This window comes from Aptenodytes forsteri, unplaced genomic scaffold (genome assembly GCF_000699145.1).
Source record: "Aptenodytes forsteri isolate BGI_AS27 unplaced genomic scaffold, ASM69914v1 Scaffold15, whole genome shotgun sequence".
NCBI lineage: Eukaryota > Metazoa > Chordata > Aves > Sphenisciformes > Spheniscidae > Aptenodytes > Aptenodytes forsteri.
The window spans coordinates 24,685,619-24,712,184 of NW_008795129.1; the positions used below are offsets into that span (position 1 = coordinate 24,685,619).

Sequence of the window (26,566 nt, forward strand, 5' to 3'; positions counted from 1 at the left end):
TTTTTTTTTTTTTCCCCCCAATTCTCTCCCCCATCCCACTGCGGGTGGGGGAATGAGCAAATGGCTGTGTGGGGGTTAGCCGCCTGCCGGGTTAAACCACAACAGAGGTGCATAGCTCATGCCAGAGACATCAGGGAGCAACTACCCCCTTTATCTTCTCAGGGGTCTTCTGCAGGGAGAGCAGTCATCTTCTCCTGGAAGGAAGTCACCTTTACAGGTGACGACTTTGCTCATTTAGAGCTGATTGCCATATACTGGGCTGTATGAACCTGATACTTCATCTATGGTGCAGACTATAGCCCCAGCTGAGGGAAGTGGTGCTGGGTTGCGAGTGTCTGAACTAACTCCTTTATTCCTTCTGTGGAAAGGCAGTGCGTTTGTAGCTCAGAAAGCAGCATCTTTCCTGAGCTCCAGTGACTTTGGTATCTTTTCTGCATGGTCTCTTAAGTTGCCTCTATCACAGATGTATCCCTTAAGGAGAAAACGCAGTGTAAATAGCATTCTTCTAAATGATAAGGGATGAGAGTATTCTGTTGCCATACAGAAGCTTAGCTGTGCCTCTTCAGAGAGGAGAAAAAAAAATAATAAATCTGTGCATGGATGAAGAACATCGGGATGCTGTATTAGTGTTAACTTCAACTGGCTAGGTCTTAGTCATAAATCTTTTGATGCTTAAGTAACCATGCTCCTTACCTTGCTTGTGAATTGTATGACAAAGGTTTTTCTAACTTACGTGGCTGCGTAACTTCTTTGCCAAAACAGTAAGCCTTGATTCACAATTCAAGCACAATGGGGAGGCCTAACGTTAGCTGGTGTAAATATTCCTAATGCTTCGTTTAGCTTAGAGCTCTTCAAGCTAAAAATCTGTTACACTGAGAACTGGATTTTCCAAATAAAGCAAAACTTAGTAAAAAAAAAAAAAAAAGGAAGTTATGCTTCAGGCTTTTAAATATTTTATATGGTGACTCAGAATACAGTTGATCAGACAAAATATAAGCATACCAGTTTCATGCTTTATTCCTCCAAATGTTGTCTTTTCCTTTAATTAAAGCCTTGTTGTTTGATCCAATCAAACATTTTATCTGTCATAACATCTTTTGATGTCACTCTACATAAAAATTTACCCTGAGAGGGAATTATCTGCTAGCTTACATAGGAGTATGCAGTGTAGTTCAACCTTGTTTTGTAATCGCAGGGCTGGAATGCACTTTATAGTTATTTTGCTTCATGATCTGTCAATGCTGCTGCAAGCCAAAAATGTGATTTTTTTTTTGTTTGTTTTTTGTTTGTAGACATATTTTTCACACATACATATTTTTAAAGATAAATCTTCCTTCCATGGCCATTGCTCCTCACTCAGTTCAGGTCAGTGGGAGCTGTCGTGGGCTGTAATTACCACTTGATGGCTGTTTGTCATCTTCTGTTGAAAGAATTGGTCACTACAGTGAAGCTCCTGTTATGTGACCCTCCTTGTTATGATAGATACTAGTTAGCACTTGTGGATATAAATTTTCATGTCTTTTATTCATAGCTGCCTTTGATCCTCAGTATTATTCCGTTTAAATGTTTGAGAAATTCTTAGCTGAAGGGTGAATTGAGTACAGGACTGTTTTTAATCTGTCATAATGTGAATTTTTCCTGACTGGGATGTCTGGTACGAGGCAGTGAGATTGCTTGTTGAGGTCCCGAAGATGGAATACTTGAGTTGGATTCATTTTTGGACGTGTTGAGCGCTCACAGGTCCTCTCGACTCTAGTGACAGCTGTGAGTGTTCAAGAGATCTAAATGAAGACCCGAAAGATGGAGTTAGGTGTTGAACTCCAGCCACACAAGTTTGGAGGAGTTAGTATTGACTGTGTAACTTTGTCTTCCCTGGTACGTGCAAAAACTTAACTGAAAACATTTCTGATGAGCGTTATCGAGCAGAGTGTCCCATGTGCCTTGTATTCACCATCATTAACATCCCTCTGCTCAGAGCAGTTCAAAATGTTAATTTTTGTTAATGTGTTTTTCACAAACCCCTCTTCTCCTCCAGAATAGCAATTATGGCTTTGAAATATTCTGCGCCAGATACCTAGGAGGGAGGGTTTATTTCTCTTGAATAATGAGAAAGTTAACAAAAACATTGAAACAGGAGTAGCTAGCTTGGCTTGATGTCAATAAAACTATCACTTTCTAAAGCCTTCATTTAAATTCGTTGTTGTTAGCATTGTAAACTGGAATTCAATAAATTGTAGAGAGAATAAATAGTAACTCCTGGAGGTTGAAAATGAAGTTGTGCCCATGGTTGGAGGCAGCACCAGGCACCATGTCCCGTCCTCGTGGTGGGATTAGACCTTCTCACGTGCCTGCTTGGATGTTTCCTGCTTTCGCACTTGGGGCTAAACCGATTATCAGATTTGAGATCAAGAAAGAATTTTTCTCCAGTTACCAATTCTTACAGATGTAATTTATGTTGTTGATCTTCTGTGTGATACAGGCTCTAGCCTGCTTCTTAGGAACCCTTGAGAATAGGAGAAAATTGGGCAGGTAAGTGAGGGTGCTTCCTGGTTCCAATGTCTCATTGCCTTTGTAACTGCAGCTTTTGGCCTTTTGCTGTAGGTTTTGAGGTTTTTCTGGAAGTGCTTTGTGACCTGTAATGGGCGCAGCACGTGTCGTTAATGTCCTGTGAACTCTTTCGGTCTGAACATCTGTGAAGATTTCCGGCGAGAAGGGGAGGGCTGGTCTCAGCTACACTTAACTTATCCAGTTCTTTCTGTTCCAATAATAATATTAGAGTCCCACTGGAACACTTCCGACCGATGCTGCACACCAACCGCATCCCTGGAAACTAATGTAGAAAGAAAAGCAAGTGGTTATCTGGGGGGTGGTAGAAAGTTTTGAGGTAGCTATCATATTCCAAAAATGCTTTCACTCCCCGAAGAGTTATGACAAATAATAAATTTTGATTCTCAGATATTTTTAAAAAGCTATCCTTTGACATTATATTCTGGAGGCTGTCACTGTAAAGAGGAGGTCTGTGCTCAGAGCAGCACAGCCCTTTATGTACTGGAAATATGAAGACGAGAACTACGTAGCTCCTCATGGTGAAGGAGGAAGACTACTTTTGCCATTTCATTAGTTGTTAAGAATAGTGTATAAAAGGCCTTTAAACTTGGTAACCTCATTGGAGGGAGTGACTGCAGTTGCAGAACTGTGCAGAAACTTTCACGGGTCCACCTTGAGTATAGTTCATTAACTTCAGTCTTGTGAAATACCAGGGTCGCTGCCTTCGGTCACAAGGACCTACTTGGTATTGGAAGATTTTGTTTCTTACAGAGAGTTTGCTCCATGAGAAACGTTAAAATCTAGCTTTAGGAGTCACAACTGTTTTGTTTTTCAGATTATTAATATTTTTTCCAACCAAACCTTGTTTGCAGCGTATTTGTCAGACAAATTTTCTGTGTTCTTTTGGGCATTGCTAATAGCAGTGCTCAGAGTTTCCAGATTTTTTGGGGGGAAGGGTAGGGAGGAGTGGTCTTTGAATTATTTTTTTTGTTGTAGTTTATTATCTTCTGAAGCTGGCAGTTCTCAAAAATTCTGCTTTCTTATCAGCCAGTTCTTTAAAAACCAACCCATCCCCATGGTTTCTATTTATTGGTTATGATGCCATTTCATTGGTGAATGGGGTAATGCATCTTTCCCATTTGAATTATCTCTGGTGGTATATACTTTGCTAGTGTTTTTTCAGAGCAAACCAATTTTTGTTCTCTCCAAAGTTACTCCCTGGCCAGGAGTGAAGTCTGGCTGAGCACGGGGAGCCTGCGGGTCGGTGGCCGTGAGGCAGGAGCTGCTTCCAGCAACACTTTTTGCAGTTGACTTCATTGTCGGCTGAAGGTGTTCATCCAGTGCTCCTTCAAGGAAGATTAATGTGGGTAGGCATGGGTGGAGGCTGACCACCGGTCTGGGGGGCGGTGATGAGCAGACTCTCCTCCAAGGGTTGAGCTGGAACTCATGACCTAGAAATGAAGTTACTTTTGGAATGTACACAGCTGCAAGGTTTGCTATTTAGGTGCATGTAAACAAATCTGAGTTTCCCTCAGTCCAGAATCCTTTCTGTCCTGCTTTAGGTCTCCAGTAGTGACACCAACTGTGTGTAACTTGAGGGTCCTTCACATGTCTCTCACATTGTGCCTCTTGCTGCTTATGGTAGGACTGCAGGCTTTTTCTGAATTCAGCACTGGAAAAGGAATCGGTTTTCACTTTGTTGTCATTCTTCACCCTGCTTGTGACTGGAGCCACTCAGAAATATTTGTGAAAACAAATGCATTTGGTAAATTTGCAGGTTGTGGTGGTGCAGGTTGTGGATGCTGTCAGGGCTTGCTAATGAGTAAAGTATGATAACTTGATTATAATACTATAAAATGGGGGATAGGACTAGTCTCTCCCATGAATACAGTGGGTTGATGCAGTTACCTCTGGCACTCAGGAATTCTGAAATCATGTTGTTTTTAAGTATAGTATGCATGCATGCACTAAATTAATAAAGTGACTGAGAAATCATTCTTTAATATTATTGGTGGTATTTTGAGTTTTCTAAAGACACTTTGTAGGTTTTCTGTGTGTTGAGCTGACAGTGGAAGACAGTGCGGTTCATTAGAGCTGCATAAAATTGACACCAAGTGCTGGAAGACAGGCAAGTACAACAAAAAAATTAATTGAATGTATTGTTATGAAGAAGTAAAGCATTATAAATAGAGTGAGGGACTATCTTTAGAAAGTGGACTTGTGGCTTTCTGAGATTTGTTACAAGGGGAAATATTAATGGATTAAAGGACTTGGCCAAATTTTTACAATTTTTTTTTATTTTTTTATTTTTTTTTTACAAAATCCTTTCCAAAAGGTTGAGAATAGCAACAATGAGTAATAAAAAAAATTATGTGGAGAGAAAAAAATCCTGGAAGTTATGTTGTCTTGCATGTGCTAATAGCAGTGTTTCTTCTGTCTAGCTCTCTACAACTACGACGCAAGGGGACCGGATGAACTTTCCTTACAAATAGGTGACACTGTGCACATATTAGAAACATATGAAGGTAAGCTGGCAAAAGTTGCATTTAAAAACATTGTTTTTGCAATTACATTTCTTTTCTGTTTGTGAAGTTTTTCTTCTCATGTTATCAGGTGATGAATTACTGACTTTCTTGCTAAAGGACAAAACAGATTATTTCTAATGAACACAGAATTAAGACAATGCTAGATGTGAATGAAGACGCATGTAGTCGATACCTGGTGAATAACCATTTCCTTTTTTATGGAAGATGGATGTTCACACAGCTTTATTTGTATGGATCAATTGTAGCATCTACCCTACGTTAGAGAAATGATAGATGCTTTTTGGATACCCTCGGGTAATGCAAAAGAGCCCGCTGCTAAAAGAAGTTCAATCTGAATTTCAAAGTCACCTAAATTATTTATGTCTCTTGTAAGATGGGTACATGTGTTACAGTGCCATGGACTGATTTCAGGCTTTTCAGATGGTTTGTTTGTTTGTTTTGATATGAAGCTGTAGAAACATTACATGTACCAAAATCTTTCCTCCTTGATCCATGTAAAAGGAATTTGAATGCTGAGTTTGATAATCAACAGATGTAAAAATTGTCCTAACGCTTTTTAGCTCTTGCTTGATCCAGTACTGAGCCAAGCAAAATACAGCACTCTTATTATATCCTTGACTTGAAATTTTATGGCATGCTGCAGTTTGGAAAGGTATAAGTAACATGAAACTAAACTGTGTTAGTTTAAAATACTGTAACAGTTTTTGTCTTGTGGAAATGTGATTTACTTTAATATATTGATTTAATTTGTTTGTTTCTCTAGACATTGATCTCTTGGTACATCTGTATGATAAATTTGTTTTAGATATTGGCTCAACAGGATTTTTTTATTGTTATATTTACTAAAACAAACAATGCTATTTCAACAAAAGTAACAAGCTCTACTCATCACTGTGCAAATGAATTTCTCATTGTTCCTAGGCTGGCATTTTCTTACAGAGTTCAGCTTGCCGCTGTGATGCCAAGTTTGACTCTAAGCAAAGTAATCTTTCCGTTATCTGACATTATATGCTTTAATAAAAATCTAATAATGCAAATTGAATGATTTAAATATTGTACAGCTTTGTACTTTTATATATAAATAGATTTATTTAATGAATGTGGGAGAAACTGAATCCTGAATAGGGTGTGTGAAACCATATCAAATGATGACTGCTGCCAACTAAGTGGGACAGTGGAGATGACTCACTTTTCCCCTACACTTGAATAATAGAAAGACCTTCACACTCTCATGATTGTTAGGCTTCAAGCACATGGGATGAGTTCATGTTAAAAGAAATGCAAATAAGTTAATGTTCTTCCAAACATTTTATACAATGATTACTCATTATGTACCTGCTGTGATGGGAAACTAGATGCCATAATTCTTATCTCTCTTGTTCACAGAGCTGCTGTTATTAGGTAATTATTTGAGCTTTTTGATCTCCAAGTTCCTCTGTACAAAATTTTTGTAGATTGTGCCACAGGAGGTTTCGTACCATCTGTGCTAACGTCCAGGTGTGCATCTGGGAACTTCCCTGCCATCAGTCCTGCTGTGTCAGGGTTGTGTCAGGCTGCGGTGGGATGGGCCAGTCTGAAGAAAAGCCCTCTAATAATATAAGCATGGGACAGAAAAGTAATTTGAAGAGTCAGTAATGTTTTTTTTGCTGAGGATCTGTGATTCTGCTTCTCAAAGCTCTACCCCTTTTCCCTATTTCCCTGATTGTGAGGAAAAAAAAAAGGCTTCTTTCATTGATATCTGCTGTATTATGCATTGTGCTCTTGGCATCCTACTGTAGAATTGTTACTATTTTGAAATAGTTTTCTGCAATAATTCTTGAGTTAGGGGTAGTTTTGAAGACTTGTATGTGTTCATGGGCTTTGAAGTGGTAGATTGTAGTTGTGTTTTTTTGTTGTGGTTTTTTTTTTTTTGGTTTTCCCTCTGAATCTGCTTTGTTGTCAAGAAAAGCTTATGGTAAATAAGCTCAGTTGGTCTTCCCTCTGCAGATGAAAGAGGCTGAGAAGTTGGGAGGGCTGGGTCTCATATGCGTAGTCTAGAAGACCTGTTTTAAGGACAGGCAGGTTTCTATAGGATATCATGTTGCTACCATGTACTGGAATGGATTGCTAAGATGGACTTTGCTTATGTGTTTAAACTATTATTTATTTTTGTACCTATGTGTAGAACTTATTTTGGAATTTGATTTTAGTACTAAAACATTTTATGCTTCTAAATTTTAGTCAAAGAAATTTTTTTTTTCCCTCTGAAATGCAGGAAAAAGTTTGTCCAAAGAATTCAGCATGCACATCCTGTAAAGCTGTACGCTTGTTGCAAACAGCCTATATTTTTATAGGAGTTATGAGGTTGGAAATGAATGTGCACATTTCACTGTTAAATCTCAATGTTTAAAAGCTACTTTCTAGAATAATTGATCTTGAAAGTCAAATTAATATTTTTTCTTTCAGGTAGAATTGCAGACAATTTTATTTTTCAGTTAAAAAAACTTCCTCACATCCCTTCTAATGTAAGCCTTACAAGAAGAGCCAAACAGCACAGCCATTGGACTTCATAAATATCCTTTGTCTTGCAAGGATTGTATTTCATAGCAGATATCCCAGAACAAATATTTGCCACATTCTGAATTAGTAGTTGCCTGATCTTTATTTACTTAATTCTGTTTTTTTACATTATTTGATGGAATGGGCAAACGGAACTTATGATCAATCAGTGTGGCTTATTAAGGTGAATAGCTATTAAATAAAACAGTAAATAAGCCTCAAAACCAAGCTTGCGTGTTTGAACAGTAGTTCATTTCTAGTGGTGCTATGGGAAGGGAGTTTGGGTTCCCAAATGAGTATTTTCAAATAAGTTATTCCTGATACTGTGGGAATGTTTAGTTGTTGGTTGCAGCTTTTTTTCTTTTCTTTTTTTTTTTTTTTAAATTTAGCAAATACCTTATCTGGGTAACTGTGTAGTAAATAGGTGCATCATTCAAGAGAAAAAACAGCAGATTTTTCCCTTTGAGTGTCTTCTTCAGCTTTAACAGACACACAAATATTTCACTGGTCCCTTTTCTTAGTTGGGCATTTACGTGGATGCGTATTTCCAGCCGTTATATCCCATAGTATTTGTTAAGGGAGAGGCTAGAAACCCTGTAACACATCAGTAAGCCACTTAAAAGCCCAGGTCACTTCAGAAAAATATTTATGGCATCAGTCTGTTTTCCTCTCACTGGCATTTTGTCTGAAGCCAAATTGGCCATGAATAGAGTGAGAAGGATCTGGAGCTCTGTGCTGTGTGCTCCAGGGAAGTGTTTGACATCAGCTATTTGCCCTCTCTGCCCTGAGGCTTTGGGTTTCTCATTCATTTTTTTTCATGATCTCCAAAACTGCTGAGGTTACAAAATCAAGAGTTAAAGTTAGGCAGGGCTGCAGATGCTTGATACCTATCAAGCCTTGATAGGTGCATTAGAATACCTTATTAATGTCATTAACAAGCACACACACTCATGCAACCCTCTACCCCTTGCTTTTTTTTTAGCGTGGAGGACTAGATCTCACTCACCTAAAACAGCAGCTATACTATACTTGTTTTTCCCTTGTCCAGTGTCTGACAACACACCTTATTTATTATGTGTTGAAGAAAAATCACAATTTTGTGATCTTAATTACTTTAATTCATGTTTGTGAGAGACTTGGTCACTTTTGTAGTGCCTGCATGTGGAGAAGAACTACCCTCATCCTACAGGTGGAGAACTAAGAAACTGAATAGTCTTTATGTTTTGGGTATGACTCTGTTTTAGAGATCACTTCATGTATTTAAATTACATTGCCCTTATACGAGCGTGTTCACAGCAAGATTCAGTGCCTGCAGTTGAATCAGTGAGAGTTTAGCTCTCTCTGAAAATTTGGCTCCCCCTTGCATAGCTACAGGCTTGATACCCAGCAAGAAGAACATTTAGGTGGTGGCTGCCAGTGAATAGCCTGGTTGGACTTGCCTGGCCACATTAGGACCTCTGGGACGAGCGGGAGTGTAACCAGTTCTCCAGGGCAGATTTCAGCTGCTTTCTTATCTGCAGTCTCTTGTAGCTCTTACTGCTTGCTGCAAAGCTTCAGAGAGCAGAGGTTCAGCGGTGAGGAGCTGTCTTTGCTACTTAGCTTTTTAATCTGCAGGTGGAGTGCGATGTCCTGAGTCAGACAGCATGGAAGATGGGATGGGAGAAGCGAGGTGGCAGAGATAATATGGTTGTATGTTCTTTAGTTTGTACAGTGCATTTGATCAGAGTTACAGTGCTTGTCAGTTTAGACTCCAGAACTTCAAAACTAAGGGAATTTAATTCTTTAATAGGATTGAAATCTCTGCATGTCTATGCACAGATTTCAGCCAGTGGAGTAAGTGCTAGCAGAAATGCTTTGCCCTTTTTGCACCTGAGCCAGAAACTGTGCATGGTTGTTTCATCGACAGTTTTTGCTGATACTCGCTGAAAGCAATGGAAACGCAAGATGTGAGGCCGTTGCAGTCTCTGTAGGGAAGCTAACTGTGATGGTTGTAGGCACCAGATTAAAGATAGCACTAACTATTCCCAAGTGATCACAGAGGATAGGCTTCTGATGCAGTGTGAAGATGAATCATTTTACCCTTTGCTACTGGAGAGCAGACTGAAAAATCTTGTGCTTGAGACTTGAATTTGTATTTCTAGTCCCAGAGTGTAGATAACTAATTTATCAGCATGTGTTTTGTTGTCTTGAACTTTCTTCCTGCCCTAGTTGTTATCAGGAATGGGACTGTAGGGTTTTTCCCCTGTACAAAAACCCTGTTGGGAGGGCTAGAGGGGGTGCTATTGCACCCAGACTCAGTCTTCCAAAAGTTGCGGAGGGCAGCTCTGGTCACCTGGGAGGTTCCCTGGGGTGCTGAGCAGGAATGAGCGAGCGAGCCATGGCACAGGCAAACTGAAATACAAAGTAGCCCCAGTGCAAGCGTACAAGCAAGCTAGCACTGAACTGGGGGCAGCATGCACAGATGATCTCCTCTGCTTTCCCTGGCACGTTATCTTCCATGAGGCAAAATGACTGTAGTTTGCAGGGTTTTGTTTTTGCTTTGGTTATCCAGTTGCACTGAAGTGGAATGGCTGGAGAAATGCTAAAAGCTGTAATGGTGATTGCTTGCAGATGTGTCGTGAACTGGAGGCACAGCAAATGAGACATTACCTCCCAGTTTTCCAGGCATGGCCACCTGCCTGGGAGTATGGCACAGGCTGAATAATCGTGCGGCATTGAGTCTGCTGTGGGGTGGGTGTTTGCTGCCTCGTGCTGAATTAGGGCTGTGGGGCTCCTTGCTTTTATATTTGTGTATATATATCTATATATATATTTTAATATCTATATATATGTGTGTGAATTGTAAATCCCAAAGTATTCTTGTTTTCCACTGAGATAACTAACGGCTGATCTACATTTGGAAACTTGCATTTGTGGAACTTAAATAGGTTGTAAAATCAAACTAGTCAAACAGTACGTCTTTGTGAAGTTAATGCTCTTAAGTTGGTTTTGTTTATATTGGTAAATAATAATTGAAATTAATGACAATTAAATGCATAATGTAAAATGCCATCTCTGTCACGTAGTCTTCTCCATCAGTTTGATCATTATAACTCTGATTTTTATAGCTTCCAAGAAGACTTGTTTTAGCCAGGATATTAATCCTGTAGGGAATTTGAATTCAGGTGGGGTGTGCGTGTTTGCAGGAGTGAAGCGTGATCGGAAACCGTGTTAAGGTGCTGTTGAGCTGAGAAGGAACAGCTGCTAGGTGACATTAATGAACTTTTTAATGCTTTTTCCCTCCTAGGTTGGTACAGAGGTTATACACTACGAAAAAAATCCAAGAAGGTAAGTGTTGCCAGAGTGGATTGCTCATTTTTCTCTTGGACAGAGATGTATTATGGCATTGGGTGTGTTGTTATAATGGAGATCTCAGGCATGGGAACAATTCACCATGTGTCCACTGCTTTCTAATAACTGCTGGTGTGTAGTCTCAACCTGTAGTAAATGTGAATTTTTCAAGTTAACTGAAACTTGTTTTAGCAAGGCCTAAAAGCTGAGTTGCAATTTAATTTTTGCAATTTAAGGGTATATGTATGTACAGTCGCTATAGATGGATTGATGTGCATTGGCTTGTTTTTTGCAGTAACTGGGGTACCAGAGCCTTTGCCTCAGTAAAAAGTTCAGGACTTCATGTTCTAGTTGATCTGTTTAGAGGCTGACACTTTGCTTCACTGACTCTTAAATAATGTATTACTTGTAAAATGCAATTGCATCTTGGAAAGTGATACGGAGATCTACATTGTGATTTTCAGTCATTCGCTGCGAGAGGGGGAGTAATCTTCTGCAGTGTAATTTTGGCTAGTTGTTAGGCTTTCAGTGTGCATAAAGGGCTGCTGTTTATACCAGCCTTTCTGAAATAAAAAGAAAGGAAACAGCATGAATACAGCTTATAACATTGTGTTGTATTTTTTTAGCATTTTACTTTATAGTAGTAATTAAAAAGAATTAAATGACTTCTGGTTTTGCTTCTTTTTTCACTTCAAGTAAAACACTTAAAATGTAATGTTTGCCTACAGAGGTGCATTTTGAGTTGCGTCTGCATGTCTAAAAGTACAGAGCTGAGTTGTGTGGTTCGTCCCACCCATTTCCTAACCAGGCCGGTTCTATGGTTTTTCTATTCTATTTTGATATTTTCTTTTTTTTGGAAATACACTAAATTTCTTACAAACCATATTTCACAAACATGCCTTGTACAGCCTAAGAAGCAATTATGCATTCTTCTTGGCTTAAATTAATTCCACGTGTTGCTGCATTTGTCTGACTGCTGCTAAATGTAGTGGTTTGGGTTGTGTGTTTTTTTTTTTTTTTTTTTTTTTGGGATAAAAAAACCCCCCCCCTCCTTTGTTGTTTGGGTTTTTTTTTTTTGGTTTTTTTTTTTTTTTTTTTTTACTGGGACAAAAGACCCCCCACTCCCCAGTTTCTGTAGCTTTCTAAGAATTTCTTTTTTTTTGTGTTCCCAGATGGTAAGAAAACTGAACTACTACCTCACCCTACTACTAGGGTGAGGTGGAGGAACTAATTTTCTCAGCTTGACTTGAATTATTTTTTAATATGAGCTTACGCTATTTTGAAACTATTATTGTATTTCTGGAATCTCGAGATTAATTTAGGACATTTCTTCAGAAAAGCAGTACTGGCCTTTTGCAGTACTGTCTGTTGTAGAGGGTTTTGGCTTGTAGCACTAATGATAGGTTGGTGGTAGAAGACACTACGTCATATATAGTGTGTGTACTATCGGTTGCAATGCAGGATGTGTGCACTCTGTGTGTGCATGTGCCCATTTATTTCACAGCAGGGCAGCCCAGTATACTGCCCGTTCCCAAACAGTGTTTAACGGGAACCCTGGAAACACTGGAGAAAACACTTTGGGAACAGAAGCAGCATCTTGTAGCAGGGTAAGAAAGCTTGGTTAGACGTGAGGAAAAGCAAGCAGCGGACCTGGATCACTGGCAAAATGTCATTTTGGAGTAGATCTATGGAAAATCATCTGTCTTTCACACTTTCAGAAGGAAATCTGTCTTAATTTGCATCTGTATATAATCATCCAGGGACCTGGAGAATCGTGGCAAACTACCTTGAACTGGGGGAGGAAACACCCCTTTGCAGGGCCACTTACGACAGGGTCTCTCTGCTGTTTTCTTCAATATTGTGAAGATAGATTTAAAACCCTGAGTCTGTGTTTGCTAATGTTACAATAACACCTTCTTGAAAGGACATGCAATACAAAATTTAAATATACATTAAAAAAACCCCCCAAAACACCACAAAACAATTACTCCGATGCTTAAGAGGATGTGAATGTCTCTGCAGACCCAGCAATGTGTCTTGGCATATTTTTAGGTAATAGATACTATATGTTATGTGCAACTGGTTATTTAAAACATTTTTTTTTCTTCTCCCAGCAATGTGTGGCATATTTTTAGGTAATAGATACTATATGTTATGTGCAACTGGTTATTTAAAACATTTTTTTTTCTTCTCCCTCCCTCTCAAAGGGCATATTTCCTGCCTCCTATATACATCTTAAGGAAGCAATAGTTGAAGGCAAAGGGTAAGTTTGATTTGAAAATAATGAAAATCCATTTTCTTATTTGTATCGATATAATTTCGGTGTATTATCAGATAACTTACACTTGTTTCCAGTTAGTTAAGGAGCTGATGATGAAAATGTGTGTGTTTCTTTTTTTTAAAATATTTTAAATTGGTAGCTCACCTCAAGTTCAAAGGCGCTGTTATCAGTGGTGCTTCTGGCTAGTACTGTCCTTAGCTACATCGTCATATAATTGAGCTAAAGCATAACCTTCTCTGTATTAATGTAAATGTTTCAGAAGAATTAATAATTTACCATTTTTCTTTATAACTTTTATTACTCTCTAGACTAATAATTACTTAGATTAACTTCCTCCACTCCCTGCCCCCCCGCTTTAGTTCTAATTTCAGTTTTCCCAACTTCTTTTATCTTACAGTCCTTGAGACTTACAGCTTCTGCCTGGTACATTAAAAGAGGCATTTGATAGGAGATACCTTTCTTTTATGCAGATGAAATTTAAGTAATTTCTTAATTCCCTCTTCAGTAAATCTTGTAGACTGGACTCCTCGCTGAAAGCCATTATTCAGGCATCGTTTTCTGCCTTACCAAGTTCTGTCGAATAGTTCATTTTGTGATTCTCCTGCTCCCTTGCCTGATGTGTGCGACACTAAATAGTTTGGGCTGGTTGCTGGTTTTTGTCAGCTGTTAAGGTTCAGATCTTTATATATCAAATCAGCATTCAGCATCTAGTTTGGGCTGGTTTTTGTTATTTAACAGCTGTTAAAGTTCAGATCTTTATATATCAAATCAGCATTGCTGGACATGCATGTAAAAATTCCTAACATTGATACAAAAGTTTAGTTAAAAAACAGGAAAAAAACCCCAACCAAATCCCAGGAAAAAATGTGAAGTGAAATTAATAAGTAATTAGCCAGGTATGAAATGGAGTGAAATAGGATTAAAATGTTTCATTCCTTTGTGCCCGATTTATTTTTATACACTGTTAAATATGTAAATTATAAAACTACTAATCATGAGATTGCAGCATAATGACATCTTTCTTGCTGATTACAAACCTGCCTTTAAGTACCCTACTTCTGAAATATTAAAAGATCTAGCTGTTGTTTTTTACTTTCATGGCACATAATTTTAAAACAAGTCATACGGAAACTTAATGGTAATGACTTGCATGCTTAATTTTTCTTTACAAGACCAATATTTTGAAAAAAAATTACACATTCGTATCATGGCATTGCAGATTGTACATATATTGTGCATATATTCATCGTGGTTGCTTCTTCTAAAATCAGTATCGCAATAATAAATGGTATGGTGAGGCATGTATTGATATCGTTATTTTGTGAGTATAGAAATAAAGAGAAGGGGGGGAAAAAAAAAAGCACGAGCTCAGTAGCGTAGTCATAGCCCACCGAAGTACCCTTTATGTCGCGGGATGTACTCGTGTACGCTGCTTCTTCTGTATGCGACGGTACTTTCTTTGTTAACACAAATTTGCAGTACATGATGTCATTTTCAATCTTGTCGTTATTGAACTGGTTTTGGAAATGAACAGTTCCTTCTTAGAAATGATTCTGTCATCCTATTGAAAACTACTACTTAATTCAAACTTTTTCTCTTCCTCTTAAGACAACATGAAACAGTTATACCCAATGAGCTTCCCTTGATTCAGGAGGTTACTACTACACTGCGGGAATGGTCTATAATATGGCGGCAATTATATGTTGTAAGTATAAATTAGGAAAATATTTATAATACTATACAGATTGTGAAAAGAATGATGCTATGAAGGTGCAGTGAGAAGCATGAAGGAACTATTACTGAAATTCCACTTCTGTTACTGTTTCTAAAGGCTACTTTTAAGTGCTGAAAAGCTATTTAGCATCTTCTATGTTAAGGCACAAATCTCAGCAGTGTTTCTTTTGAGTGTTTTCTCAAATACTATGTATTTCTTGTGCAGAGTCGAGTTTTTACAGAGTGTTACCTTGATCTAGTGACAAATTGTTGAGCTGTTATGACCCCTTTTTCATGGGGCACTATTATACAGAATACATTGGATTTTTAAGATTTTTCCAAAACTGTAGACAATTGTGTTAAAGAAATGAAGAAAGTGGTCTTGAGGGCAGTTCTTAAGGCTGTTGATCTATGTTATGAAAAAATTGAATATTTGATGTTGAATTTTTGGGTGTAAACTTAAACCTTTGAAAAATCACCAGTGTATGCCTTTTACCTCTCAGTATTATTGTACTTGAAGTTGATTGTTCCCAATTTATCCTGATCTTAAGTTACATGCCTGATTATTTTCGTATGCTTAAGTTCCAAGCACATAAGAATATATTTTTAGAAATTTATAGTAATAAGCATTTGCACTGATAATCTCTCAGATGGGGTAATAAAAAAATACAATAGCCATGAAACTACACATATTAAAGTATTCCTAGGTAAGATCTAAAGAGTGTTCAAATGTACACTTAAAAATGCAGTTCAGATGTAAAGCAACAGCGTGCTGTAGGATGTGAGGTACCCTAGCTCAGACTTCTCATGCTCTCGTTGTGTAAGGTCACTGTAACAAGATAATGGGAACATGAAAGTCTTATATTTAAAGTAGGGTTTAATGCACAGTCTGTTTCTTATAAATACGTTTGAAATATTCTATCATAAAAGTGCACGCTGTGTAATGAAGACACTAACTGGAAATGAAGATGTTTGTGTTGACTAATGTGGTTTTTAATCACACCCATGAAAATAAAGATTAAAAATACAGTATGTTGGAAGTGATGTAGTGTTGCAGTAGATGAGATGAAGGATGATATGTTATATGAAGATAAACAGATTATATACTAAAGAGAGAGCTTTAACATGATGTGATACTGGAGAGGTCGTGTTGAGGAGCAAGGAGGAAGCAGATGGGCAGAAGCAATCTAGGAGGAGCAGAATCTGAAGAGGGCATTGAGAACAGCTTCGCCCTTGGTTCCACTGCTGTGTGCTGCTGAGGACAGCAAGCGTTACATTTTGACCCTGATATCTTTTTTTGGGATTATCCTGAGTACGAAATCCAATATTGTTTAATGTCAGAGAAGTACCACTTGCAGAACCACACAAGACTTGGTTGCAGTGCAATATAATAAGAAAGGAGGAATAGCAAGAGACATTATTAGAAGTTTTCTTACTAAGACTTCTGTGTGCTTTTTGTAGCAGTAACTTTTAGGAAATGATAAAATTCTCCTAGTGTGGGAATAGCTTGTTCTCACCGTTAATGTATAACATCTCATTTGCATGCATTTGCTTCTATGAAGACGTGAACAGCTAAACAATACTGCAGTGCTTTGCTAATAACTTTGAATTCAAGAGCAGGCAAGGTGTGACGCTACTAGTGGCCTCAATTTGGTGGCAGAAGGGGTTCCAGTGCCTGTTACAGCTTTAGTCTGAGTAGGTGGATCACTTAATGAGTTTGTTTATAGTTTGTATCTCAAGGATATCTGCTAGATTAATTGCATGTGGTCAGCTGCCAAAAAGAGCATTGGTACAATGGGATTGCCTTTTCAAGGTAAGTTTGGTTTACTGGAGGTAGCCGTTTTCAGACTGGTCAGTCTGCAGGCTAGAGAGATATTCCATGTTGTCCACTTCCTGCATATCAAAAGTCATTAAATGACCACATTTACACTTTTATTCAGTTTGTAATTTGTGTTTGAATATTGAATAGGTATTCAGTTTTGATTTGCAAATAGCAGAGGATGTGGCATGGTCTTCATCTCTAGTTTATGATTGCCTGCAGCATTGAAAATCATGAACCTCTTTCCCATTTGAATATGTCTGTATTTAGCTTCCAGCCATATGTGCCTGTTGTGTCTTTCTCTGCTACATTAAAGAGCTTTTAATAACGGGTATTTTCTCTCTGTGAAGGCTCTCACACTATAATCAAGTCAGCTTTTTGATAATCTGAACAGACTGAAGTCTAAGTTATACAGTTAGGTATTTTTTCCCCTGAGTCTTTGAGTCATTATATTATTTTCCTGCACCTTTGCAGTTTTTCATTGTCTTTTATATATAGTTGAGAATTTTATTTTAATTTAATTATTCCAGTTGTTTTCAGTCCAATAATGCCTGGGTGTAGTCTGAATGAAAGACAGCTATGTGTAGCCCAAGTAATTCATTGATATAGGGTGTTTAGAAAACTGTTTAAGAGTGTATTGAACTAATGGCATAGATTTTGAGGGTTATGAAGACAGTGAGGGAGACTGCTTCTGGGTAAGATCAAAGCATTCAAAGACTCTGCGTTGTAGTTGTTTTCAGTCCAATAATGCCTGGGTGTAGTCTGAATGAAAGACAGCTATGTGTAGCCCAAGTAATTCATTGATATAGGGTGTTTAGAAAACTGTTTAAGAGTGTATTGAACTAATGGCATAGATTTTGAGGGTTATGAAGACAGTGAGGGAGACTGCTTCTGGGTAAGATCAAAGCATTCAAAGACTCTGCGTTGTCTTTGTCTTGACATTATCTTTCACAATAAAAATAGAAAGGCTGTTATTCTGCAACTTCAGTTTTAGCACAAACAAACAATACTATGCAAAATTGTTGTGTATATGCACTGTCCACAGTTTAAACCAACATGTCAAATTCTGTTTTGTGATTAAAGATTTGATCTTTTGTCTCTGAATGCATGTGTGTGTCGCATGCATATAGAAAATGCTCTGGAAAAGAGGTTTCTTCCCTTGTAAATCTGGAACTTTGTTTTCCTGTGTCTTAGCTTAGCTGAATGTTGCCAAGAAAAGTTTGTGTATGCTGCTGGCACTATTCGATATCCATAGTTCCAACCTTTATAAACAATTAAGGTATTTAACTTCCTATAAGGTTTAGTGCTTCCCTAGTTTTCCACTTTCTTTCAGATGTTACCTGTGTACTCGTAAGATACTGATGTGCTTGGTTTTGCACACTGAGGAATTTTAAAGTGTTATTCTGAAGATTTAACTAGGGGGGGAAAAGGGTTCTCTAATGCGTTGCAGATGGAGTACTGCAGAACTTGAGCCTCTTGCTGTTAAAATGCACCATTTTTAGTCCTGTTCTACTCAGTATAGTATTCAATATATTCTATATATATATATTCAATATATATTCAAATATATATATTGAATAAAGTTACTCTGTGAACCAAGAAAAGAATTTCCCTTGAATGCCTGTTCTGAATACAGTATGACCTGGGTTTTAGAGGTAACGTAAACACAAGCATTTACACTTATTTAGATACCTAAAGCAGAGTGTAAGACTCTTTGTATTCGGTGTTCTGTGCTGTAGAAAGCTAGGTTCCTGTTTTAGAGCTTATTGTAGACTCTTACCTTTTGAGTTTGTATTTTATAGTTGTAATTTATTATGTGTATTTAAAAGATGCTCAGTAGACTTCAACACTAACTTCTACCCATCTTTTTCCTCCAAACAGCAAGATAACAGAGAAATGTGTCGCAGTGTACGGCACATGATATATGATCTTATTGAGTGGAGATCTCAAATACTGTCTGGGACCCTACCCCAAGATGAGCTCAAAGAACTGAAAAAGAAAGTGACTGCCAAAATAGATTATGGCAACAGGTTTGTGAACAATATTTTCCAAGTGTTTATGCTTAAAATCAAATCAGCTTGCGTAGTACACGTTAGCTGTCAGTGACTTCTTGCCATGTTAGTTAGCTGTCACTTCTTGCAAGATTCTTTTATTCCTGTATTTATGGAGATGTAATACATTAACAGTCCTGTTATAGAAAGACAAAGAGTGAAGTTGGTATAGAATCTTTAAAGTATAGTACAAATTATAATATGTAAAGTGGAATCCATATGTAACTCTCTCCCTTGCTTGATGATTTTAGCAATTTGATACTGGTATGAAGTTGTAATTTTTAAGGTCAATTGAAAAGTGCAAGTATTGCCTCCATTCAAAATTTAACTTAAACTCCACTTGCTTCTGCAGCGTAAACAGTTGTTGCCTTCTCAACACCACCAGCTGCGTGTGCCCTGAAGTCACTTAGCTGTAATGTGATGCTGAAGGATTTGGCTCGGAAGCATTGTTTAGCTCATTGTTCCTCTACTTACATAGTATCCAGCTTGCACCAGAAGATTAACAGGCAGATTTAATAAAACAAAGTATCTATTTGATAGAAGAGAATGGAAATTGTGAAGGAAATATTTACCAAAAAAAAAAGACAGCAGTATAGGTTGCATATGTTAGATATGTTTGTAATTCAGGTATATTAACTCTCCAAACAGTGGTCTGGATTTAAGCAAAATTTTTTTAAATACAAGTTTTAGGTTACAAATTTTCTATACAGTTATGACTTTCCATTTTGATTGAAAATGAGAAATCTTATCTTACACTTCAATCATGAAATTATTTGTAGCAGTGCTTTGAATACTGAGAGACAACGTTGTAGTACTGCGCACCTGGGGACTGAAAAAGTTTTCAGCAAACCAGTCTTTAAATCCCTTGTCATGTAAATAACTCGTCAGATTTCAGCTATTTGTGTTTTATTCCTTAAGAACTGCCAAATTTGCAGTATTTCTGTTCACGCACTTTATCAGCAAAAGCTGTGATTTAAAAAAAAAAAAAATTAAAAAAATCATCAGTAACTGCATTCAGTCAGTAATTATCATTTATAATCCAAGATATGGACTGTTGTACCTCAGTAGACAATTAACCAGATGTTGCTGATATTATTTGTTTGGCTACTGTATTTTACCATCTGGCTAAGGAGTTGGTTAAAGTTACCCTGAATAACCTCCAGATGCTCAGCGTTCAAATACAATGGAACATCTTGTGCTGTGCTTTATATTCATAATGTTCTGATGGACTAATTAAGTGATCAGAACATTCTCTGTGGAGTACAGGAGGGAAGTGAATTTGAACTTCTGAGTAAATACTCACAACTGAAAGATACCATATGTTTCTAATGTAGTCATACATTCACTTTTGTCTAAAATAAACACGAATGATGATTTCAATATCCAGACAGAATGCATTAATTATGCATTTTATAAATGTTTTCTGATCTAATCATATCCTAACTTTTCCTGTTTTGTGAAATACTGATTTGTAAATAAGATTTTTTCCTGTAAATAAAGACAACAATTTCACGGCATGTTGTCAAAATAACTGAGGAAGTAAAAATGGTCTTATGAATTTGTATGTTTAGTGTTTTTTCTGACATTGGGTCAGGTAATTTTGTTGTGAAAACACATTTTTTTGTTCAGTTGCAAAAATCTGTAACTGGGACACTTAGGAAAAAAATTCAGTTTTTTTCCAAGCATCATTTGCAAGTTAAAGGATAAAACAAAGAAATTAAATCAAAGGAGCGTTTGCTTCTATTTATTTGACAGGCTGTGCAAACATTCTTGTCCTGTTAGTGTGTAGCAGGCTGGGTGATTAGTCTTTCTCTGAATTTGAGTTACCTTTTCCTCCAGTCCAGGTGGATGTCGCCTACGGAAGGACTCTGCTTTTGTTCATCCAGGGCTGACGGTTACAATACAAGTGGCCAGTGGGTGTATCTCCTGTGGCTGCTGTCCAGGAAACAGTAGTAGGGAGGAGCAAGACAGTTTTGGCTACTTTTCTGTTTGGTTTCAATGATGAAACCATTTTCTCACTAGAAAATTTATCTGGGAGCTTGATGGTCCAGGGATGCTTAAGAGAATTTCGTGATGACTAGGTCCAGTTACAGAGTAGAGCTTGGGAGGTGTTTCTTAATAAGCTGCTGCTTGCACTCTGCAACTTGTTTGGGTGATGTTCATCCACCTTTGAATTAATGCAGTGCAATTAGTTGGAGGGGTTTCTGTGTTGACCCTGCTCAAGGCTTTCTTTCAAACCTCCAGGTTTCCCACTGGTAAGGGTGGGGGGAGGAGTGATCCTCTAATGTCTTCCATCTGCCATAGCTCCTGTTCTTCTTTTCAAGTGATTGCGGGTCATGTCCAAAGGGGACTTACTCTCAGATAAGCCACAGAGACGTTTGTGGTTTATCAGACACTGCAAGTATGATTTAAGCTCATTGATTAAAGATATCTCAAAACCAAAGTTACAGCAGCTCCATCATGAGATGTGGCTGCAGAATTAGAAGAAGAAAACAGGGACCATATGTATTGAAGTGGAGGTAAGGAGGTCAGTCTTAGGGAAGATAGGTAGAGAAATGCGGATCCACCTACACCTGATTTTTTTTTATCCTTGGTTCTGCTGCCAGCACTGCACTAACGTGGAAAAATGTGAAAGGTCTTTCCTAAGACTGGATTTGATTATGACAGAAACCTTTCTCTCTGCAGAGAGAAATCATGGACGTTAACACCTTGCTGACAGAAATCTGGCTTCTGCTTTAAATAAAGGGAAACAACTTATGCCTTCTTGTATCTCATAGGTTTTTGCTAAAAAAGGAATATGCCTGCTCTGGAGGAGAATGTGGAGTGGGATGAAATGAACTGACCAATTTGCATGTGTGACTGTAGTGCTTGGTTGTTCAAACTGTCAGATGAATCAGAGGAGGAGACAAAGTCTCTTGCAAATTTAGTTGTTTAAGAAATTACTTCCCCAGCTGTTCTGCTATTTCATTTACATGCGTTCTTTCTGTGCTGGGGGAAAAAGTGACTTCCAGCCAGGGTTGGTTGTCTCCTGGGTTGGTGACATGTTAAATTGTTTTATCATTATCAAATAGTTTTTTTTTTCTATCATATGTCAGGTGTGCATGACTTTAATGTTAAACACTTGGCAGGTGTTTTTTAAGCATTTATTTGAGCACTGTTAATTCACAAGCCTATTTTTTTGTTTGTTTAGAATTCTTGATTTAGATCTGGTTGTTAGAGATGAAGATGGCAATATTCTGGACCCAGAGCAGACCAGCACAATTAGCCTTTTCAGAGCACATGAGATCGCTTCCAAGCAAGTTGAAGAGAGGCTACAGGAGGAAAAAGTAAGATATACTATGCACTGTAGCTTTTCCTTTTGAAACATAAGACTGTAAACTGATTAGGTGACTATTATTTTTAGCATTGGTAATGAAGAATTTGTTATGTTTATCAGGCTTAAACATTTACGTCTTAGCCTGTTTAATTGTCTTTTCAATCCTTTAAAGGGCTTAGTAGAATTTATGGTTAAGACCTGTATCAATAAGTCGACTACATTTGTAGGTTAATATCAGAGATGCATATGTAGCAGGTTTGTATGTTAGATTGTCATGAGAGTTTATTTTTGAGAATCAAGTAGACTAATGTCTTCATTATGTTTGTATGATTTCTGTACACCAATCCTGAAAATTTGTTTGTTGAAATACAGGAGGCAAATTTAAAGACATTCTCAGACTTGAAAAGTCAGCTTCTTTGCAGTTCAAATCCTTATTTTTAAAAGGAAGAACACTTCTGTTGTAAGGAGTCCTGCCCATGTCAGCAGCAGTTAGTGGAGCATGGTATTCTGAGGAGTTGCTCGTGAGTGTGTTAGTGCAATTTAATAAGTTACTGCGTCCTGTTGAGTTGTAATGGGCCATACACACCCTTGCAGCCCTTACCAAACTTGGTGTAAAAATACACTAGTTTAAATGGGATTTAAACTATTAAATTTTTGCATCCAAAGTTGTTTCTTTGTCTCTGCCTCAGCCAGTTTCCTTTTTGTCCCATGTGCATTCCTCCCTTCTGCCTAGATAAAGTAGTTTGTGGAAAGTTTATGGGAGCTAAAGTCTGAGCGGTGGGTAACCCGCAGAAATGGCACTGTTTTCTCTCCTGTCTTTCGTGGCACTCTGTTCCTGTCAGAAAAACATGAGACAAAGCAAATAACAAACTTCCTTTTTTTGGTCAGGTACATTTGAGGCTCTGTCTTTTCCTCCATTTGTTTAGCTCTCTTTCTAATAAGTGAAGACATCTCCCTTCCCGCCCCCCTCCTTATGGTGTGGCACTTCAAGACAGATCCAGAAAATGCAATCTGTTGTAAATCCTAATATAAACAAAGATCACAGGAGTCGACACTCAACAGAAAGCCCCTCTTCTTCTGTCTGAAAGGTTTTAGGAAAGTTTTAGAGTGGTTGGATATTCGTTAGGCTAAGTTAAACTTAAGTTTCTTCTGTTCTTGAATTACAGTCTCAGAAACAGAATATCGATATCAACAGACAAGCCAAGTTTGCTGCCACTCCTTCATTTGCTTTATTTGTAAATTTAAAAAATGTAGTCTGTAAAATAGGAGAAGATGCTGAAGTCCTGATGTCTCTGTATGATCCACTGGAATCAAAATTTATCAGGTTAGTGTACTCCTGAGTGTACTCCCTAATCTGTGCTTACCTAGTTATAGCAGCAGGATGAGAGGGCTTGTGAAAGTTAAATTTCTGTGAAAGGCATAGGAAAGGGTCATCTGGGAAAGAACAGTGCAGCAGCACTTCGTCGTCATGTTCAGCACAGCACAGCATCAGGCAAGTCTCTTCATCTTGGGTGGGTTTTGGGGTCGCACTGTTCCTCATCACACTGTGCCTGTGGTTCCTCAAGTGTAGAGCTTAAATGAGACGTGAACACACCTGCAAGGCTGTGTGCCCTCACTTAGCAGCAGCCTTGGCACTAATCTGAGAGTTCGATTTCTGCATGCCCTGCTTCCTTAAAGAAATTCTTACACTTTGTTGCTGAGGAGTTGCTTTCTTTTTATAAAGGATATACACAAAGGGAAATGCCAGCTCTGTACTAAGTAAATATTAATTTGTTTAGGATAAGTAGATTGGGTTTAAAATAGTCTTCTGTAAATTCTGAAGTTGATTTTATATACTTACGTTAAAGGAAGCCATTTAAACAAAAAAATCCTGAAAATACTGTTCTTTCAGTGAAAACTACTTGGTGCGATGGTCAAGCTGTGGACTCCCCAAAGATATAGACAGATTGCATAACCTTCGAGCAGTATTCACTGTAAGTGTGTGGGCTTGGTTCATCTGGCAAATCTTAAAGCACTTGTTTCATAGCTTGTGAATAATTGAGGAATGTAATGATCTGTATGTAAACAGCATGGAGTTACTCTGCAGGTAATGATCCTGATGAAGGCTCACATGAGACATTTCTCATAAGTGGCTACTAAAAATTCTCAACACCTGGCTAAAACAAAAGTTGCTCTTTGAAGTTTTAACTTACTAGAAATGATTTGGCCTCCTAAGCAATTAATTTACACAGAAGTCAAGATAAGATGTTTAAGTACTGTTACAAAAACTCCTTTACTCTGAGAACAGTTTGCTCTGGTGCTAGAGGCTAGCATGGCAAAGGCAAATTCTAAGCAGCAAACCTTCTGCCTAGTGAAAGGAACTTAAAATTCAGTTATTAAAAGTAATCTGAAGAAACTACTATTTCTAGGACCTGGGCAGCAAAGACCTGAAAAGAGAGAAAATCAGTTTCGTCTGTCAGATTGTGCGAGTGGGCAGAATGGAGCTGAGGGACAACAACACGAGAAAACTAACCTCCGGGCTGCGGCGACCTTTTGGGGTAGCAGGTAACTCTCTGCGCTGTATCTGTCCACATCACGTTATATTCTTGCATAGAAAGTTGGGTGTGTGAAACTCCTGTGGGGCTGTATAAACTCAGAGTTGTTCCCAGGTCCAGGTTAATCAGACTGATTGCTGTGTTGTAGAGTTTACTGTAGCTTTGAGGACTCACATTTAGCTAGAGATGCTACAGGGTATTTGCAACATGATGTTACTCTATAGGAAAATTCTGAAATTGCACAGTTGATAACTCCATCCCTCTTCTGAGTCACCATTGCTTCCAGTCCCCCAGGGTATTCCCTCAGCACCCCTTTTCCCATGTTGATCACTTAATTCAGTACACTTTGTTTTTGTTTTCAGTAATGGATGTTACTGACATAATTAACGGAAAAGTTGACGATGAGGACAAACAGCACTTCATACCATTTCAACCGTAAGTAGGGAATCGTTTAAAGAATAAGCAGAAGTGAAAGAATTAAGATTTTAACTTTAATTTAAAAAAAAAAAACAACCCAAAACATTTTAAACTTTTGATTGGAAGAAGTGTTCTGTAGATATTCTGAAGTTAATTTATTTCACTGTGATATTTTATCTTGTGTAGTACTTACTAATATTTCTTCTTGATAATTTCCCATTAGTTATAATAGTGATAGCCCCAGAAACTTTTTATTTAAGTCTTGAGTTTAAAGCATGCATTAGCAGTTTTGCAGTCTTGTTTTCTTTTTGTTTAAAGATATCAGGGTGATAATTTGTAAGAGGTGAAATGCCTAAAATAAGTACATTGCTGGTTTAGCTCTGCCTGAGGTTGATAAAGACCAGCAGTGTTACCAACATCCACTGCAGGTGACTTCTGTGAAATTAGTAAACAATAACATTTACCCTTTTCTTGGTAGCAGATATAATTTCATAGTAGGGGCCACAGTAATTAGAGCACGAACAAAAGTTGAGAATTTGAAGGATGGCTTGATACACCTCCTGCATTATCTTCTCGTAATACAACTTTATCATGTGAGACTTTTACCAGAAACTGTAGGTATTTTGGTTGGATGGTAAGGGAGAGGATGTTTCTGCTGCACATACCCGTTCTAGCTGGTTCACGGAATCAAGGAGACCACTCTGCTACGTGGATGTGGTCTTACTTTTAGTCATCTAAAACTGCAAACTTTTCCACGCTGACTCCAAGGTTGCTGACACGGAGTTTGACAGATACTATTTTACAATAATTAAATTAGCTAATAGCAAATATAGACTTGGTGTCCTTTAAAGTACGGACATATATGAATTTAATGTAATATCAAAGATCAGTTTTGACTTCAAGCCACAAAATCATGTTAAGAAATACGGGTTCAATGGCCTGAATTTTTGTGAATTTGTAGATACGTGCAGAGAAAGTGCTTTTAGAAGTAAAAGCTTATTAACAAGAGAGATTGTGTGGCAAAACCTCTGTTCCATACATAGTTCACAGGGTTTTTTTTTTTTATTCCATGAAGTGGGGAAAGGTAGAAGGGATAAGTCAAGTGTGCATAAAATATGAATGCTAGGTTTTCCCATTGTGTGAAATGTTAGACTGCCATCTGTTCAAAAAGGCAAAATGTAGTTATGTTAGCTGTATTTCTTGATTAGTATACTAATGGATATTCGGAGGGGTTTTAATAATATTTTTTAAAAAAGCTTGAAATAATGTAATCTCAGATTAACTTTATTTTGGAAAATAGTCTTAATTCAGGAAGCCCTTGTGGTTTGAAGATGTAGGGCTACTGAGAGGATTGCAAGGTCTGCAGGTGCTATAGGGAGCCAAGTGGGTGTATGCCTCATGTCTGAAACGGTTTCGTTTGTATGCAGCAGTGTCGCTGGACTGGTGTAGAGGGTGTTAATGTGAAAATCAGAAG

At 37.9% G+C, this 26,566-nt stretch overlaps 1 protein-coding gene across 1 annotated transcript in view; it reads left to right on the plus strand.

Moving 5' to 3' along the window:
* The first annotated feature begins 1,800 nt into the window (after positions 1–1,800).
* The window catches only part of DOCK1 (dedicator of cytokinesis 1), a 307,079-nt gene continuing 282,313 nt past the window's right edge, over positions 1,801–26,566 (plus strand). The window contains 13 exon segments of the mRNA XM_009278124.2: positions 1,801–1,875; positions 2,480–2,529; positions 3,759–3,817; positions 4,989–5,072; positions 10,918–10,958; positions 13,169–13,224; positions 14,851–14,947; positions 18,656–18,804; positions 22,016–22,151; positions 23,308–23,465; positions 24,033–24,114; positions 24,550–24,685; positions 25,038–25,110. Of these exon segments, the coding sequence (XP_009276399.1) occupies positions 1,801–1,875; positions 2,480–2,529; positions 3,759–3,817; positions 4,989–5,072; positions 10,918–10,958; positions 13,169–13,224; positions 14,851–14,947; positions 18,656–18,804; positions 22,016–22,151; positions 23,308–23,465; positions 24,033–24,114; positions 24,550–24,685; positions 25,038–25,110 (1,196 nt within the window).